The sequence below is a fragment of the Equus quagga genome, chromosome 1, assembly GCF_021613505.1.
Source record: "Equus quagga isolate Etosha38 chromosome 1, UCLA_HA_Equagga_1.0, whole genome shotgun sequence".
Taxonomy (NCBI): domain Eukaryota; kingdom Metazoa; phylum Chordata; class Mammalia; order Perissodactyla; family Equidae; genus Equus; species Equus quagga.
Window position 1 is genome coordinate 159,814,685 of NC_060267.1, and position 20,347 is coordinate 159,835,031.

Consider the following 20,347-nt stretch of genomic DNA (forward strand, 5'->3'; position numbering starts at 1 on the left):
CCATTGCACTGTGGTAAGAAGACAGTACCTGGCTTTGATGAAAGACAGAAAACCCTTCAGTCCTGGTTTCACCTTTGGTTTCAGGTAAAGCATCTGGGGAAGCTGGGTGTGCCAACCATACCAGGAAAATGCAGATTTAGTAAGAACTGACAAGGAGTTATGTAGAAAGGGCAATTTGGATCTGTCCAGATCTGTGGTTAAGCACCTCTCCTAGATATGTCTTTACTCCAGGCTATCCAAAGAAGTACCCAAAGGGACCCAAAGAAAGGTATGTTGCATTCTTGCTTCTCTTAAAATCATGAGACGTGTAGATTTTCAGGGCACTCCAGTGCTTCATTTAGACAAAGATTAACTAAAAAATTTTGCGCACCTAAGTGTGCCTATCTTCTTACACACTCTCTCTTCTTTACTTTGCCTGGGGAACTCTATGTTTATCTAGGTTTAAATCATAGTAAGACGGTAGATGCATTCGTTAATGTAACTAGAGTTGGGTAAATGAATCAAAAGATGTATAATGGCTCTAACAATAGATATTTAAATTTTTCTAATGTAATATCCAAAATATGTATCTTTCATTCACTGACACATCTCTTCCAAGCATTGATTCAGGAATGCAACCCTTCCTTCCATCTCATGGTTTTAACTTCTTTAATGTGTAGCTTCCAAAGTGGCTTTGCTTGTCTGCGTCAAACAGGCAGAAGGGGAAAGCACCTGGAAAACTCTCCTTCAGAAGTTTTAGTAAACCAAGGCTGGACATATTGCAGATCATTTCCACTCACCCTCATTGTCTATCACTGAGTCACCTAGCCACTTAAGAAGTGTAGCTCACTGTGTGCCAGAGAAGAAGAAATAAGCTTCTTCTATGAGTCTCTGACATTGTGCCCCAGAAACTAGCTAGAATACAACAAAAATTATTCTGTTTAGTTTTCGTGGTAAAAGGTAGAGGGTCAGAGAAGATAGTGGGAAATTGGCTCTATCAGACAGCTACTTCTTTCTTTGTCTTTTCTTCCCTTACTGGATCTGTTTTTTCATTTTGCTAAATATCTGCTTTGAAGATAGAAATATTTGAACAATTCTTCCTAGTGTGGTGGAAGGATCTTGAGCTTTAGAGATAGGAAGCCCTGGTTTCAAATCTTTCCTCTGTGGCTTACTCCTTATGGACCTTGGGCAAGTAACTCAAACATTATGAACCTCAGTTTCCTTACCTGTGAAATGGATATAAGAAAATCTAATTTTGAGGGAAACTATGAACTTTACATGAAGCCCCTTCAATAGTACATATAATATATTAGTTAGCAAATATTCAGTAGCTGCTATTATCATTACTAGGACACCTGGATGTTCTTTGTTCCTCACCTGAAAATCTGTGGAAAGGATTTGTATCAGTTATGTTGACGTTAAGCCACTGTAACAAATAGACCCTAAGCTAGAGAGCCTTAGAGAACATAGATGTTTATTTCTCTTTACATTGTCTTTCTGCAGTGAGCATTTCTGCTTGTCAGGCAGCTCTGCTTCATGTGGTTTTGGTGATTTAGCAAGTCATGGCCATTGCAGACATTGAGAATATTGAAGACCAGAGGGTAGCCAATTTAAATTACTAATCGATGGAAGAAAGCCTAAAGTTAATATTTCTATGGATAATTAAGATTAGCCTCCTATTCAGTCTTTATCTAATGATTTACTTTCAAAGTCACTAATAAATCATTTTTCTTAATAACCTGGTTATAACCTTTTATACCATTGCTCTGCTTTAGGGATAGCGAAAATTTCATACTGGAGGTGCGATTTATGTTGGTTTATGAATAAAGTTAGGAGACTAGTTGGGAGCTGTGCCTTCAGTTTCCCAGCTTGTTGCTTACTGAACCAAGCTAAAGCCCCTCTCCCTAAGAGTGGCACTCATCATGAGGATGTGAACCAAACAATCTTGATCAAATGTAGAAATGTTGAAGAGATATTAACCGTGATTAAAGTATTTTGTGTAACGGTACAGAGTGTGATCTCATTTTTTGTATAATATATAATTATCATTCAAGAGTAGATTTTGAGCATCTACTATGCACCTACTAATAGAAAAAAAATCCATGAAAGTCTGAAAGGATTAATACTGGATAATTTATTTATAGATCATTTTACATTATTCCCTATCTTTACTTAAACTTTTAAGATTTAATGCTCCATGGACTTCTTAAAAAAAGTGAAAGTATTTTAAGATAACTCATTGATGTTATTAAAAATATTAATTCATCTTTGTGCTTTTACAAATAGTTTAATCAAAATGCAGGTGTGTTTCCAGATATCCACTCATAATATGGAAACATGTATTAGTAGAATTAAATAAGGTAATAGTGCTCAGCTCAAAATATAGTGTCAGATGGATAAAGTTTGCATCTGGAGGCCACATGAATCGGCAAGTCCATGTCCAGGCATTCAGATCCTTCATTTATTCCAGAACTTTCCAAAATCTGTCGTTCCAGTTAGTTGATTAAGCATTAAATTATCCTGTCCTGGATCACAATCACAAACAATATACATGTTGCACAATCCGTGGGACACTTCTATGCTCTTCTTTTACCTTACACAGCAGCAGCAGTCAATAGTGATAACTGCTTCCTTCTGGAAGCTGTTCTCTCTCTTGGCTTCCCTGATACCAGATTCCTCAGATTTTTATCCTGTTTCCATTGCTGCATCTTATTCATCTCCTTTTCCTGCTCCACTCCCTGCAATGCCTGTCTCTATATTGGAATGCCCCACGCATAAACATTTGTTGAATACATAAATATTTAAATGAACAGATAAATAAACAATTAAATACATTTAACCTTTAGCCTGAAGGAGTGACACTAACAGTGCTACTATCAAGAAATGGGAGCACAATGAGTGGAGGAACCTGCGGAAGTCTTCCACGTGGAATGTCGTTTGCAGGACTCACTCTGCAATGGTGAAAACAACTTCGAATCAACAGCCTCAAAGAACGGGCTCCACAACTCCTTACTGAAAAGTAAATTTTGGAGTAATTTTTCCAACTTAATGCGTGATTTTTCTCTTGGTTTCCATGCAGCTTGAATCACTGAATCATTCTTGAAGTTCTTTTGTTGTTTTAACACATTAAATTATCCCATTACAGCTGAATATGTAGTGGAAAATAGCATCTCTTTACACTGTAATAATATAAAAATTACTTACCAGTAACAGAATAAAGAGCAATTTGCAGAAGCTAATCGTATTTGTGCACTTGTCTGCAAAAAGTAAATTGTTAATATATGCCCAAGGGGGAATCACTTGCTGATTTAAGCAGTGGAAGTGGTGATCTTAACAAGCATCCCTTAGACAACGCCTATATTTAAGAGTAGATCCAAAATATCCCAACTTGTCATGAAAATATAGATGTTAATTTTGTTAATTTGCTTTGACTCTGAAAATTCAAACAACTTAGAGATTGAGATAATATCATAGAAAATCCAATGGTTAGAAATTTCTTGATATTTACAAAATCAAGGTTTTAATAATACTTAAAGAAAACTTTTTGGCTTTTTTTTAGTGCTAATCATAAATACTTTTGGAAAAACATGTCAAACACAGTCCCTGTTTTGCACCATGCCCTAAGGCATTAAAATTAAAGGTCTGGAGGCTGGCCTGGTGGCACAGCGGTTAAGTTCGCACATTCCCCTTCTCGGCGGCCCGGGGTTTGCCGGTTCGGATACCGGATGCGGACATGGCACCACTTGGCACACCATGCTGTGCTAGGCGTCCCACATATAAAGCAGAGGAAGATGGGCCCAGATGTTAGCTCAGGGCCAGGCTTCCTCAGCAAAAATAGGAGGACAAGTAGTAGTTAGCTCATCACTAATCTTCCTCAAAAAAAAAATTAAAGGTCTGTTTAAAAGTTGAAAATTAACATTTTAAAATATTGAAAAAATATATACCAGAATCTTAGTTTTAGTAATCTCATTGAGTTGCAGCTTTTTCTTTCTTCACATGTAAAAGCCAGAGAGTGCTTAAATTTTGTCATTATTCAGACTTTTAAATGTTACATTTATGAATTCTTTTAAAAATATGATTTACAAAACAAACCTTTTCTCCTTTGTTCGTAATAGATAGAGACAGCCTTAGGGTTCTTTTTTTTCTCCTGTATTTATCCATGGAAGAGAAAGAAATCTATATGAAGTTAATCTTTAAATTCCCTTTTCCTGGATGCCAGGATGAAACCTATTCAACTAAGACAGTCTACTTCAGACATGTTAATAATATTCATTAAGCACAGCTCTCTTTTACGTTTCGTCAGCCCTTGATTAGTACTCCCATCCTGCCTTGTTGCTTTGACCTACCCTTTAATAAGGTTCCCATAAATGACTAATTCTCTCCACTACAATTTTAACTGAGAGAACAACCTCCTGCCAGGTTTGGAGGCCACCTCATCGTAGCCTTCAAGAGCCATTTTGCTGCTCTTGTAAGAGAACTTTAATCCTGATGAATCTAGCCTCTAGAGATCAAATGCTGAGATACAAGATTCTATATAGCATAGAGAAATGTGTCTTTTCTTCCTAGTTACTTATTTTGGTGTGAAGATGAAAAGGGAATGATTCATTCTGTGGCTAAAGCTTGAAGATTTTAAGCTGTTTAAGAAAAGGCTTTTTTTTAAAGCTAAGTGCTGAAGCATACTTTAGCTCAATGAAGAATTTGGAAATGTGTTATCCCATACACTGTCAGTTGGAGTCCTAGTTCATTCATTCGAATGTTGCAGCTGATTAAGAATTGTGTTTCAGTGGTTAAACAGGAAAAAATCTATTTGCCTCTCAAATGGTATTTCCCAGTGGCGTTGGTTACCATCTGTTGCTGATAACTCCCCAATTTAGCTATGGCCTAGATTTCATCTCCAAGCTCCAGACCACACAGGTAATTGCAGAGCCCATGTTTTACTTAGACGCTTTAAAGGCTGCTCAGACTCAACGTATCCCGACCCAACTCATGCTCTTCCCCTAAACATTTGGACCTCTTTGAATATCAACAATTCTAGGAACTGGAAACTCAATCATGTGTTTGCAAGAAGTAGAACCCTGTGAGGCATCTTTGAGACCACACCTCAAAATTCACCATTACTTCTTGACATTATTAACTCAAATACTCATCAAATGTGTGCACTCTTCTCTCTCTGCTTTTACTGTCATCATGGAATTTTTAGCTGTAGCCACTTCTTCCTTGTACCACTACAATAATAATTCAACCCTCTGCTCCTTCCCCACTCTTGCCGTCCTCCTCCCATCCAGCCTCTTTGCTCCTTCCAGAGTGATCTCATAAAAACGCAAACATGTTTCTGTTTCTGTATTTCTTAAAAACTTTGAGCAGCCTTCCATCTGAGCAGAGAGTAAAGAACATAATCCTTAACTGACCCACAAGGTTCTCTGTGCAAGAGCTGACTCATGCCTGGTGATACTTCCTGATGCCTGAAGGCTTCATATTTTGGGATATAAACAAACATCACATAGTGTGCCACCCTTTGTTTAGCACGTCAGCATTAGATTATTGGAGTTGGTATTGAAAGAACTGAATGAGGCAGACCCTCAGATAGAATGATGCTAATACTACTATCTAAAGCATAGGCCTGAGATAGACTATGAGTGAAATTATATGAATTAGTGACCACAGAAATCAACAATAATTTCTTATTAATGAGAATAATATCTATGCACTATTTAGTCTTACTGATGTCCTCTGTAAGGTGAGCAACTATGAAGTCACTTAGTAGGGGTGTTTTCCATTGTCCACTCCTTCTTGGATTGAGAAGAGGAGCCATAAGTGTGGTCTTTGGAGTCAGACAGACTTGAGTACCTACCCTATTTTTCCTTTAATATGTGATTGAGTTGCTCTAGCTGAGTCTCAGTCTCATCATCTATAAAATGCCCTTGATAATTGTAATTCCCTCATAGGTCTTTGTAAGGAATAATTGAGAATATTCATTTAAAGCCTTTATCACACTACCTGGCACAGATGAGCATAAATGCCTCACTCAACCATCCACTTGGAAAGGAACAGCAGGGTCTCTTTAATGCATTTATGACACACTGAACTCTTCCTCTAAGTGTCACTGAGGAAAAAAACCCTCTGGCCAAAATTCTCTCAAAGACGACTGAATACTCTTGGAGGATACTGTGCTGTTAGCACGTGACTGTTCATGGGAGTTCTCTCTAAAGACTAAACTCATGGGATTAGAACTCCTTTTTCCTAACTCAACTCATCTACACCATGGTTAGTCAGGAAACATAAACGGTTGTTTTTTTTTTTTCTTATGCAATGGGAAGAAATTTTGGCCTAACAAGAAATCAGGCATTTATACATGTCCAGGTAACTCAGCTTCTAGAGTCATTGCCACTGTCTCTTCACACTCACCCTTCCTCTAAAAGTTTATCTGAGGCCAAAGCCATTTCTTTCTTCAACTTTGGTTATATGAAAGTTAAAAATAACAAAAACAAGCACTTTATTCTACCTGCCAAGTATTTGCCTAAGTCCAGGAAAAGACCATTATTTGAGAAGATGGGTAATTTTCCCAGATTTTCCCCAGAAAAAGTCCCACTTTAGATGGCTTTGGTTAAAGGGGTGTCCTAAGGTGGAGTCAGTCACGTCAGCCGAGCTTCTCTTATTTCTTTTCTTTTTTCTTAAACCCTTAACTTCCACAAAAGCACAATTTATTCACAATTTCTATGTATTTCCAGAGTTCTAACATAGGCATCAAATTGATTTATGCAGATGAACATTAGTTTTCCTTTATTTTGACCAAAAATAAGCATTTGTTCTCATTATTGAACCTTATTCTATTCTAAGAAGCCTTAGGTGCTTTGGCATAATTTATCTCATTGAATTGGGTGAAGGCTTTGCCAATTTTTCTTATGGCTAGTGTGTTTGCCTCCCGATTTTTTAGATATTCTTTATGTAACATGGAGTTTAACCCCTTTGCAACAGGACCTGCAAATAGTTTTTGTATTTTTTCAAGTCTTTTCACTTTGCCTATGGTATTTTTCTATAAAGAAGATTTGTTGATGCAGTTTATATCAGTCTGAGTTGTTCTCCGCTCTGTCCTATAACTACAACAGCATTCTGGCCTCAGTTCAGTGACTCCGTTGTAAATGAATGAACAGTGGAAGGACTGGAATATGGGTGGATTCCGCCTCTAAGAGTCTCAGTTCTTGAAGTTGTTTGTGGTCTCATTCTCCATCTTTTCCCACTGTACCCAAAACGCTTCAGAAGACTGTTAAAGTGCTTAACACTGGCAAAACATCTGGCTCAAATATAAACCCTTGTTTTGTGGACCCGACGAATCTTGTTAACAGGTGCATATTTTAGAGGTGATCTTTGGGGCATGTTCATTAAAGGAGCAATCAGAATACTTCTCAGATTTATGAATTAGAGATTAAAAATGCTACAAAACCATGGAGGGAAGCACTTCCTTGATTTCTGGAGAAGTAGGAAATGTAATCGTCTTCCCCTAATGGAAGGTGCTCTTCTTCAGCAAATACAGGGTATATATTATGTGAATTTGTAGGGAGGAAAATGGGTTAATGATGTCGTAATTAATTTCTTTATATTGTTTTCGAGCATAAAGTGTTCCATTTTGAAAGTTTAAAAATGGTGTTAACAGAGAAATAGCATTCTCTGAGAACTGAAAATTTCTTATGTGTATTTAACAGAATTTCATCTTTTAGATAAATCAAAATGCAGAGTCGTCACTGGAATTATTCATTGCATTTCCCAGATTTAAAAAAAACTTGTTAGTTATTCATCAAAATTTTTAAAAAGTGAAGCAATCTCCATATTATTCCTTTGCTACATCCCATGCAAAGAGAGCTCCCATAAATAGCCTAATTTGCAGTTGATGATAAGCTTCTCCCAGAGAAAAAATAATAGTTTGTGTTTGTGCCAGATGCTTTTCCAGCATTAAGTGCCATAAAAATTCCCTGAAGTGTGTTCAACAGATGAGGCAAAGTGCCAAAGAATGGCAGAGAATTAAGTTGAACCCTATTCACATACAAAATCCATTGAGACACCATATGCATATTTCCATTTTAAAATCAAAATGTGAAATTAATTCAACATGCATTTAATAGGCACCTATTTAGAGATCTATACTAGATCCTAGGAACAGAATGATGAGTAACATCAGGTCTTTCTCTCTGGAGAAGAAACAGACATTTGACCTTTCTTATGGGAATGACATAAGTGCTATATTGCAGGCATACCCAAGACTACATGGAGGAGGTGGCACGTGATGAATAAACATCTGCCAGACAAATAAGGGTGCTCTAGGCAGAGGGAACTAGTCATACAAAGGCTGGAAAATCATTTCTTCTTGTGGTATTTTCCTTAAGAGAGTAAAAGGGAGAGCTATCTCTCCTTTTCACTGCAAGGCGTTATTCTTGCTAGAGAGCAGACACCGTGACTGTGACTGGGTTGGCGGAGGTAGAGCTGGGGACAGGAAGTTGCCTGAAGGAGGAAGTTGGGGGTTACTTAGAGGAAGCATGCACATCATGCCACGAAATGAAGACTTTTTCTCTGCTATTGATACCAACACCTATGAGAGCTTGACCCTCAGATGTTAGATTCAACATTTCTAATTCCCCCCACACTTTTAAATGGTACATGACAATCATACACTGAGCCAAGTGTTAAGCTATGGGCATTATGAAGGGATTGTATGCTGGTTGAGTAGTTAGACAAAGTGATTTTTCTGATTCCTCTCAGTTCCATACAAAACATTTTTGTGATTCTATCACTAGAGTTAAAACTCTTTGAGGTCTGTGGCTTACAAAAAGCTCCCCAAAATATTGAGCAAACTTAGCCAGAGCCAAGTGTTCCTTTTGGCTCAATTAGACCACGTGTACCAGCTTCCAGAGCCCACTGTTAGCCAATGTTCCCCAGTCAGGGTCCCACCAGCGGTAGAGGTCAATGGGACAGCTGTTCAGGTTTCAAATATATAAAAACAGTGGTTTCACAACAGGAACCAAGCAAAACCTCTGAAATTAGCTACTCTCACCCGAATAAGTACTGTCCACTTTATCATTCACATTAAGTACTTGAAAACATTAAATACTTAATGTTTAAAAATCGTGGAGTTTGTAAATGAGTTGAGAAGCTTGGAAAAAATAAGTGAGTCCATGTAGATTATTTTTTCACAACCACGTAAGTACTTAGTGACGAGGTATTTTCTTTGCTTATGAAATAAAAGTTAGAGTTATTCAATGTAGCTGAGAAATTGTGACATGCCTCTCTTCCTTTTCTTTCTGTTTATTTAGAATATTTTTCAGTGAGTAGTGGTAGTGTATAAAAATCATTCTACTCTTGTGCTATTATGTTTTTTGTCTTCTATTTTTCTATTCCCATGACTATTACTATTCATTTCTGTATTGAAGAGTGCAGAAGACAGGAACACATTGAAGGTAAAGCATCAATCATTCCGGCTCAGAGAGAACACTCTTAATTGAATCATGTTTTTCACTTTGGGACTCAATGCAAGTGAATTTTCCTTTTTATTCATAATGTAGTCATCTACTTACATTTTAACTACACAATCACAAGTTAAATTATTAAATATTCTTTATGAGACATGTAATTAAGAGAGAGAAATATCTATATCCCGTCATTTTCTCCATTGTGTGAGGGACTTTGAAAGGTACATGTATTCACAGCAATTAGGAAAATGTAAAACAATGAATTATTCTATCTTTCTTCTTCAAATATTTTGTTATGTGGAGTCACAGAGAAGGCACTCTTCTTGGCATACCGGAGTGGTTTTTATTTGCCTGCTTGCTAGAAGTTTCCCTCAGTAAAAGAGCTCTAAGTACATAATGATGCAACCTAGATATGACTAACACTAACTCAGTTTAATGCAAATAAAACAGAGAGTTAGATGCTTGTTATAGTGAAGTTTTAGGAGTTGTGACAGAAGGCTTGGTTTTTGCTTACTTTTTCATGGAGTTAGGGATTCCCCCAGCCCCTGCAAAATGGATCATGGCAAAGCATTCAATACAGAGGTAAAAATAATGAGGTCAGAGGCTCATGCTGCAACAGTAATTAGCTTGGAGAGAAAAGGTAAAAACTGGAAAAAGAAAATCACAAGGACTTGGAAAGCATTTATGTGGGCTTTAGAATTGTATGGAGATTTCCGAGATTGATTAGCTATTTTGCATTCATCCCTCTTGGACAGAAGTTCCCCAATTACATATGTATCTGAGTTATTTTTTACTTCTTCTTCTTACTTGTTTTTAAGGAAAGAAACTTTTGATGATTTTTCTTAGGTGATACACATTGCTCATATTCAGACATGTATGTGTTCGATCTTCAAATGACTATACATTAATCTTAAAAAACCGAGACTTTGGCTAGTTATACAAGAAGGGGCCACCTTTGGAGAAAATGCACAAATATTTAAGGTGAGTGGTTCTGAAGTGGTATGCATCAGAATCACCTGGAGAGTTTGTAAATCACGGATTGCTAAGCCCCATCTCCATAGTTTCTGACTCAGTAGCTCTGGGATGGAGGTTGGGAATTTGCATTTTTAACAAGCTGCCTGGCTGGTGCTGCTGCTGTTGGTCTGGGGCGCACACTCTAGGTTTTTATATGAATGTTCAATGAAGCTGAGAGTTGATAATAAAAGAATTAAGATAGAATAAAAACTTGGAAATCTTCTATTGGTGTATACAAAAGTGATATTCAAAATACTTAAGTCACTGAACAATTAAAATACATACTGATCTTAACCTGTATGGACTGAGCCTGTGCACACTGCCTCAGTATTAGACCTGAGTGAGTGTATGCAACATAAAAACAACTGCACGTAGATAAATCAAAATTTTAAACTTTTCCTGGGACAATTTTTTAATAGTTCTCAAAATATAGATTTAACGTGAGGATTTTAGAGTGTATGATACTAAATCATGTTCTATCATTTTATTTTTTCTTTGTCTCCAAAACAACTGTCTAAGCTAAGATTTTAAAACTCAGATAATTTCTTAAAAAGAAGAATTCCTTTGGCTTAAGTATCATCTCTCCCCTCCCTAAAGAGGAGGGCAACTTCTTTAATAACCACTCTTCCTTTTTTTGATGTTACATTTTAATATGATAATGTTAATTTTATTTTAATAAAATTTAATATGTGGTAAAATTACATGATATCATAATCTAACAAAGACCACATGATTGCTTTTAAAATCACTTATGTTCATGAAAATTAATTGGTTATGGTAACCAGATATGTATGCTTACAATAAACTTCTTCGTTTCTAAAAAGCATATTAATACACCTTATATAAGAGAGATGTAGAATAAAAGTGTACAAGGCATTGGTGCTAATGGAATAAAATGATGCATGAATATTAACTTTCCTGTGAGTTTTACAGGATAATAGTGATTTATAAAGAAGCCTCTTACTTAGATAAGTAAAATAAATATGTGTGTGTGTTTCAAAAAGATGAAACTCCTCTCCTGCATATTAGCCATTTAACAATTTTATTTTATTTTTTGGACGAGGAACATTCGCCCTGAGTTAACATCCGTTCCCAAGCCTCCTCTTTTTTCACTTGAGGAAGATAGCCCTGAGCTAACATCTGTGCCACTCTTCCTCTATTTTTTATATGTGGGAGGCCTCCACAGCATGACTGATGAGTGGAGTAGGTCCACACCTGGGATCTGAACCTGTAAACCCAGGCTGTGGAAGCATGTTGAACTTAACCACTCAGCCACGGGGCTGGCCCCTTAACAATGTTTTTTATCTATTTTGGAGCTTCAGTTGCATCTAAACCAGAAGCCATTTTGAAATACTGAAGATAAAACTTGAAGGTTGAAAAGTCTGGCTACTGATGACTAGGATGTAGGAATAACATTTAAAGTGGCATCATTTTATTCTACAGGAATGTGTGTGCATATCTTTAATGTCAGCACTTGTCTCTGGGATGACACTTGTTAGATTTCATGGTGTCAGGTGTTATTTCAAGGTTGGTGGTTGTGATTTTTATTACACAATACCCTGATATTCCACTTGTTATTTCAAAGTAATTTGTCAAAGCCCAATTGTTCTGCTCGCTTCTATGTGAACTCTGATCATCTGATTCTGTTTTCGTTTTAAAATACAGAATTCTGAAATGTGCTATCATGAAGTAGTACACTCACTTTACCTTGAAATCGTTCCTATGAAAAATAACTATTTGCTTGTGTCTGATGGTTCCCAGGCTTCTGGGAATGACTTGACTCAGAGACTGGCTAATAAATAGGAGCAAACAGCCTTGGAGGGAATATGGGTGTTGTGCTACAGCCAGTGCTTCTGCCCAAAGGAAAAGCAGAAGAAGCCCAAAGAGACATCTCTGGCCAACTGCCGCTTCTTAAAAATCTCCCAGCAGGATTGTTTCTTATGCCACAGCCTTGTCTGCAGTCACAGAAAGATCAGATGTGGCTGAATGATCTATCTAGTCCAGTGAAGTGGCCTAAAGAGTTAAGGAGAGCTGGCTGGGTTTTCTTTACACAAGGAGCACACCTTTATACAACACACTTGTATCAAGGTGGGCCAAGAGTTATGGGGTCAATACCATAGACTAGAAAAATTAGTATTAGTATAGCCCAAGAGCAGTCTAGTAAATTCTATGAACATTAAATAAAGGTCGATGACAAAGAAAATTTAAAATATCCAGAAGGGTTATCTGTCTACATTCAGTTTCCAACTTGTATGTCCACTTCTACCCCCAACACATATAATCACACTGATCTCCTCCTGTGCTATCACCCCCACTATATTCCATCACTTCCCCTAAATTCTACGTATCTTGGTCTCTCCATAGCATTTTGGACTTTCATATCATTGATGTTGTTTTCAAATTTTGGGGAGGTTTAATCGCCTTTTTTTAATCAGATAATTTTTTGTGTGTATGAGGAAGATTGGCCCTGAGTTAACATCCATTGCCAACTTTCATCTTTTTGCTTGAGGAAGATTGTTGCTGAGCTAACATCTGTGCCAATCTTCCTCTATTTTATGTGCGAAGCCGCCACAGCGTGGCTTGATGAGTGGTGCTAGGTCTGTGCCTGGGGTCTGAACCTGCAAACCTCGGGCTGCTGAAGCAGAGCACGTGAACTTCACCATTATGCCACCGGGCTGGCCCCGTTAATCAGATAATTTTTAGTTAAGATTATTATCAAGGTGCTTTGGGACTGTTATTCAATGAACAAGTGAGTATGCATTTTTTATTGTTTTGCTTTTTAGTATATCAGATGTCTCAGTTGGGAGCCCACCAACTACTGGCCACTTTATCACCCCTTCTCCCCACAACTCCCTGAGCCATTTGACTTGTTGGAAGCGTTGGCCTAGCTGTACCTATGCAGAGAGTATTTTTAAGGTATAAATCCTCTACTAACTTGCAGAGTTTTTTGGAATAAGTTTCTTACTATCCAAAATAGTGACATTCACCTGGTTTTATGGTGTATTAAAACAAAGTTTTGTCTGAATTGAAATACTACTGAGATTTCCGATTTGCTAGGAACCCCAAAATGCATATTTTGGAGGGATAAGTGAAGAGATCACTTTTAATCCAAATCCTGTCTTTTAATATGTATTATATGTGAGCCATTCTCTTCCACGTCAGGGGTAGGAATGCTGACAGAGAGAATGGAGGACCTTTGCTTTCAGGGAAAGTATGTTGCCAACTGCCTAAAGAAGATGGCCAACGATATTGTGGATTTAATTGAATACAGCATCTTGCCCTCAAAAGATATAGCCAAAGGACTGATTTATTAAAAAGGAGAACTAGGCAGGAAAACAAAGGGACATGACTCTGTCCATCAAAGTAGCATTCTCTGTGTAGGATCAAACCAATCCAATGTGTCACTGGTTCTTCAATTAACTCTAGCAAGTCTTTACTTCATATTTTGGCTCATACTATGTCTTGATGTTATGTGTTGTTGGAAAACTTGTAACTGATGCATGAGTGTCCTCTCTGTTCAAACTGTTTCTATTATATAATTTCCTTGTCCAGTGTTCTTTCAATAAGGGTACCTAGTCTTTTGAGGATACTTGTCAGAATGATGCAAATGAAGGGTGGATTATTTATTTAAAAAAAATTATACTGCAACACCCTACCTCCACAGCTGTGATGAAGAAGACAGTCATTATTATTTTTTTGGCAAACTGGAGCATGGAGTTTAAATAAGCCATGGGAAGTGATGGGGAGTCTAGCAGGCATAGTCCTCCACTGAGATTTCTTCTTTGTGATGTAACATTTTTAAATGATTTGAGCTGGGAAACCTTCTGATTTAAGAATCTCCCGGCCCACTCCCACCCCATTCCAAGCCACAAAGGCTTTTTTTCCCAATAAATAAATATTAATAAATATAGATTTCTTTAAGATGATTTTCTATCTCAATGTGTATCTCCAGTAACCAAAAAAAATAGTGTTAAGGAAATATGAACTTGGGAAAATGTATATTACTGTTTAAAAATATCTCAGAAGGCACAAGCGAAAGAACCGCCTTGGCCCCGTTAGGTAGTCAAAACACACTGGAGCCTCCTGACAATGGAGCAGGGCATGAAAGACCCACATGTTGAAAGCATGCCACTGCCTTGAATTTCTCAGACTACTCTGCAGGAAGCAAGGAGAAAGAAAGAATCAGAAAATTGCCCAGTTTCCGTGCACTCCATTTGGACTTAGGCAGTGCTTTTGCTTTTGAACTCAAGCTTCCATCTCAGTCTCCAGGCTGCCCACTTCTCTTGTTACAGGTGAACTCTTCCTCATAGACATCTGTCAGGTACTGTTTTAATAAGACACGCTGTAGAAAGAGAAAACACATTTCCCAAACCAAGAAGGTGAGAGCTCCTCTTTTCCAGGGCCCTTGTTAATCCTGGGGAGCCCACCATCTTCTGTGGCGGAACAAAGGCAATACCGGTGTACATTCTTATTCTTTTTTCCACTACACAAAGAAAATGTTGTTGATGTGTTAGTGTTCAGTTACATTTCTCATATGAGAAGCCTAATAGAATATTTACTCCTTCCATCCAGAGGTTTCAGAACTTGATTCCCATTGCTTTCCAGCATCATTCTCAATAGAACCCTACTGTTTGGCCATGGCCAGAATTAGGTTGAATGGTACCTATTATTGAAAGGGAGTCTGTATTTGCAGTAATACAGAGAATGCAAGTTTAGAAATGAGCCTGATTGCATGGTTCATTTTGTTCTCCTTTGTAGAGCCAGGCTGCGGCCCACTACAAAGGCACGAAACATGCCAAGAAGCTCAAAGCACTGGAAGCCATGAAAAATAAGCAGAAATCTGTAACTGCCAAGGACAGCGCAAAGACTGCCTTCACCTCCATCACTACCAATACCATCAATACCAGCTCTGACAAAACAGGTTAAGCGATGATCTTTGTTGTTGTTGTCGTCGTCATCATTGTTGTTTGGGAGTTCCTTCCCTCGTCTAACCCCATGTCTGTTTCCTTATGTTCCTGCCACATTGATTCATGCTTGATCCATCTTTCTGTGTAATGGTAATTGTTTTCCCTCATTTTTCCTATGCCCTTAAGAGATGAAGATAATCACTAGTTAAATTGCAGATTTTGCATTTGAAACAGTCCTGTGGCTGTTTTAGAGGAACACAAGAGTCATAAAGGCATTTGAAGCCATGCCCCCAATAACCCTTTTGGAGAAGCCAACCTTTTCAGTGTGCATCCTTTGCATCTTGGATGCAGCACCTTAGCCTTTAACTGCATGGCAGGTTTGATTTAACTGTGAGGACACAGCAAAGTATGCCAAATGAATCGAGAAGGCCCCAGTAAGAGCATTATTACTGACAGGCCCTAGTCTCATAAATCCCAAACGTTGCATTGTTTTAAGTAGTGGCTGTGTGATCCTGGGCTTGTTATGGCTGGGTAACCTTCCCGCTGCATACACAGGTAAGTGTTATTGATACCGATTATTCTTTTTAACAGAGTCTTCATAGTGAAATAATGGCCTCTGAATGGCCTCTTGGGATAGCTCCTGCAAACAACCAGTTTATTCATGGTAGGGGAAGCCAGTGAAGTTTCCTTAAGCTGGCAGTTTTAAATATAAGACCCTGGTCCTCAAAATTTACAAGAAAGGAAGTCCCGTGTGATTCATGGAGGTACCTTTAAAAATCACTTTCAAGAACACAGGTGCTGGTACATGTCACTTTTTTTCCAGTCCCTACAAATGGCAATGGTCAGGAAGCATTTATATTATCATCGATGGTAATGTCTTAACTAGAACAAAATCTTCTGGCCGTGACTAATGAAAATATAAAATTCTGCAAGAACAAGTAGAACAAAATAAAGCAACTTTACTGCACATGGTCGCATCCATTAGATCCTTATATGGCTCAAAGGATCTGGAGAAAGGCTTGCTCTCATGTCTATCTGTAAGGGATAAGGATGTTCTGTCGGAGTTCTCGTGACACATTTTATGTCCTTTACCTAGGTGTTATTGGTACACGCATAATGCCCCTCCCTGAGAACGCTGTGTACTCTCTGAGGCTGAGTGCCTCTGTCATCTTTGTATCCTGGCACCTGGTCTGGCATGGTGGGTGCTGAGTTAAATTTCTGTTGGATGGCTGCATTTTCTCTCACTCCCTTGGTTCTCTGATGCATCCAATTTTGTGTCACAACATACTAAAGGAACAAAACAGTGCCTGTGATGTTCACTTCTTTCATATCCAGAGCAAGAGCTGAGTTATGCTATCTTATTAATTTAGTTGTAAAACCTTAAAGGGAAAGCATTAATCTTTTCTCTATTAATTGAAAACTTGCTGCCTTATTTGGGGGACTGTAAGGGAATGAGCAGTAATGAAATAGGTGAGAGTAATTTATGCTCCCAGATATTGGGGCACAAATTGGGATCCCTAAAGCCATATTTGCCATAAAGAAATATATTTTGTTTGCAAAAAGATAGTAGGTAGGAAGAACAAAGAAATAAGTCTGGTGTAAAGAGTTTGACGTAAATTTTTTGCTTGTCCCCAAACTTTTCTTCTACTACATATTTTCATCAATAGCGACTATTTGGGTTACCTTGACTCCTCTTTAAAAATGCAAAAAAAATCCCTGTTACATTGAGAATGCATGCCATTTAAAAATATATATGTGCATGGTGGGTAGAGCTGGTAACCTGGGTTAGAAAAGGCTGCCAAGTGTGTTGTCTCTGTGGCATATGTGAGTTCTGAATACATACCTCCATCCCTCAACTTAGAGACTAGAAGGGAGACTGTGGCAGTCATCACGGCTCTGTCCTTTTAGATGTTGAATGGAAACAAGTTTTGGATGGGCTGTGGGAGAGAAACTACATGAAATAAACAGATTCCCGGTAGAGATACCAGAACTTACCTAATGGTTGGAATGGTGAAATGTCCTTTCAACCTGGAGCTAGAGAAAATTCCAGAAGGACAGAAGGGATAGTAAAGTCTATAAAGTTAGTACAAATATCTTAAAGCCAAAGGAAGGAATTGATGAGCATCAGGAAGGACGTTGCTTTCCTAATCCACGGAGGCCTACCCCCTGAAGAAAACGAGTCATATAGGTTGGAAGTCTAAGGACTCCAGCATACTCGCCAGATGTTTTAAATAAAATTCTATCCTTAAACCAGGATTTCCACAAAACTACCTAAGAGAAGTAGCCCAAGAAAGCTCCTATCATTTCATAGACTCTTATCCTATTTCTATTGCAATATAAATCAGAGCAACCTATGCTGACAACTTGGAGTTTTCTCAAAACTGTTACTTGCCCGTTTTATTATTGCCTTCCTCCTCATACTGATGGGGGAGGAGGACAACCCTGAAAACAAGATAGGTCTCGGAACTGGTTTCCTAGGACAGTTCAGCACTTGGAGGCAGAAGGCGATAAGGCTCTAGAATCACAGATCGTGTATTTTTTAGTAATAAAACATTGTAACCTTTCTGCTCAGTGCACAAGGTTGTTCTGTGATTTGTGGACTTCTCCATACATAAAAGATATAGATGCATTAAATCACATTTTACTAATTCTCCTGTCATTCTTAATAAAAATAATCCAACTATATTTATATAAAAATTAATTGCTCTTAAAAATGCTAAGTATACAGTGATTTGGTAGGTGAAAGCCTTAAGGGAGCCTTGGGCAACAATAGTGAAAAAGGCAAGAAGTGGTGGGGATTTGTATTAGAAAATTAATTTACAGGTTTTTCTCAGATTCTCTAAAATACAAGAAATAGAATACTCATAAAATAACGAATTTTCATTGCAAATCAACCTGATAAAAAGAGAATCCTCTTACATTCCTAAATCATTTGTTATGGATTTTAATTGCTGCCTCGGGCTAAGAAATATGTCTAAATGACCTACAGGGTAAGCTCTAACTAACTTGATGATCTCAGAATTCTTTGTCATTACTTATGTCAGTGTGCATGCTGGAGTGGTGAGCAATAGATAATATCAGTGATCAACCACCAACTGCTCCCAGAAAGCCCACTTCCTCTATCACTAAGCAAGAAGACACTCTAACATCAAAACATAATTTTAGTTCTTGTGATCTAATGAAGAGTGGTAGGTTGGTGAATTTATGCAAAGAAAAATTTACAGACAAAAGTAATATTTTAAAAAAATATATTGAATGCTCAAAATTGTTGAGGGTGGTTGCTATTTATTAAGATTATTTCATAAAGCAAACATTTCCAAAGATAACCAGAATAACTTTGTCTGATCTGGCAAGTTTTTTTCTTTTTTCTTTTGCTGAGTAATATTAGCTCTGGGCTAACATTGGTGTCAGTCTTCCTCTGTTTTTTATTTTGGTTGCCGCCACAGAATGGATGACAAGTGGTGTAGCTCCACACCTGGGATCTGAAGCTGCGAACCTGGGCTGCTGAAGTGGAGCACACCAAACTTAACCACTATGCCACAAGGCCGGCCCTAAGGACTTTTTGGGGTTTTTTTTTGTGAGGAAGACTGGCCCTGAGCTAACAACTATTGCCAACCTTCCTCTTTTTGCTTGAGGAAGATTGTTGCTGAGCTAACATCTGTGCCAATTTTCCTCTACTTTATGTGGGATGCCACCACAGCATGGCTTGACGAGTGGTGCCAGATCTGTGCCCAGGATCCGAACCTGTGAATCCCAGGCTGCTGAAGCAGAGTGCACGAACTTAAACACTACGTCATTTGGCTGGCCCCCCCAAGTTTTCTTTTTAATGCAAGTTTTTTATACAGAAAAGAGTAATGACAAAAATTAAGAAATTATGCTCAAAGTAATTTGACAAGTGTAACTCACTTGGCATTTTTTTCCTATGAAATACCAATGCAGAATTGTTGGAATAAGTCTCATGCTAGCTCATCCTCTGATCTTTCTTTACTTTCCCTTTTTGGGCAATCTTATTCATTCCCATGGCCTTTCAGGTTGGGCCAGATTATACTGCAGTAATAAACAATTTGCAACTCCTAGTGGCCTTTATAACAACTAATTATTTCTCACTCACACTACAAATCAGCTGTCGGCTTTTTTCCATGTTAATTTAACTCCAGGGCCAGGTTAATGAAGCAGTCGCTAGCTGGGCATTACCAATTCTGTGGAAGATGGAAAGGGAAGGTTGTGAATCAATCAGAAGCTTTTAAAACTTTCTAATGGAAGTGACAGATAACACTCTTTTCACTTTCATTGGCAAGTCACATGGTCAAGCCTGATTGTAACGGACAGGGAAGAATAATGTCCTCTGGAGAGGGGAAGCAGGTATTTGTAGCAGTAAAATACAACATTCCATCACGGCTTCAACTATCACTTGTGCTCAGATGTCTCAGCATGCCACATCTCTAGCTTGTTCTCTAAAATCTAACCTGATTTTCCATGGTCCCTCACTTCAATGGCTTGTCCCAACTTTCTCTCCATCCTGCCCTTTCTAGTTTTATTTTTGGTTCTGCAGTTCACAGTCTTGAAACCTAGTTGTCTTTGCCTCTTCTTGCTCTCTCCATCTGCACGTCTAGTCAGTTGTTGGAATCCACTTGGCTCACATTCCCAGAATACAAGTTTAACTCCTGCACACATGGTTACCACCCATGTCCTGGCCTTAGGCCTGTGTCTGGCCCATACAGTTGCACTAGCCTCCATGAAAATCCGACTGCCTACATTCTTGCCCCTTGACAACCATATCCTTCATTCGACTGTCCATTTATATTCCACAGTGCGTAGATCACAGCACTTACCCATTCAGACACCTGCAAAGTACCTTTATGCTGAATCTCTTGGGTGTCCCTGGTTTGACCACAACCTACCTTTCCAAACTTCTCTTCTATTGGTCACCTGCAATATTCTCCACTGGAGGCACATCTTGTTTTTCCATCTTTGTTTCTTATAATGTTC

At 38.2% G+C, this 20,347-nt stretch overlaps 1 protein-coding gene across 3 annotated transcripts in view; it reads left to right on the plus strand.

Moving 5' to 3' along the window:
* ZNF385D (zinc finger protein 385D) overlaps positions 1–20,347 on the plus strand; it is a 277,992-nt gene that overhangs the window by 184,989 nt on the left and 72,656 nt on the right. For all 3 annotated transcript variants that reach the window (XM_046682724.1, XM_046682734.1, XM_046682743.1), the window contains one exon: positions 15,210–15,372. In XM_046682724.1, the coding sequence (XP_046538680.1) occupies positions 15,210–15,372 (163 nt within the window). The remainder of the gene's footprint in view (positions 1–15,209; positions 15,373–20,347) is intronic.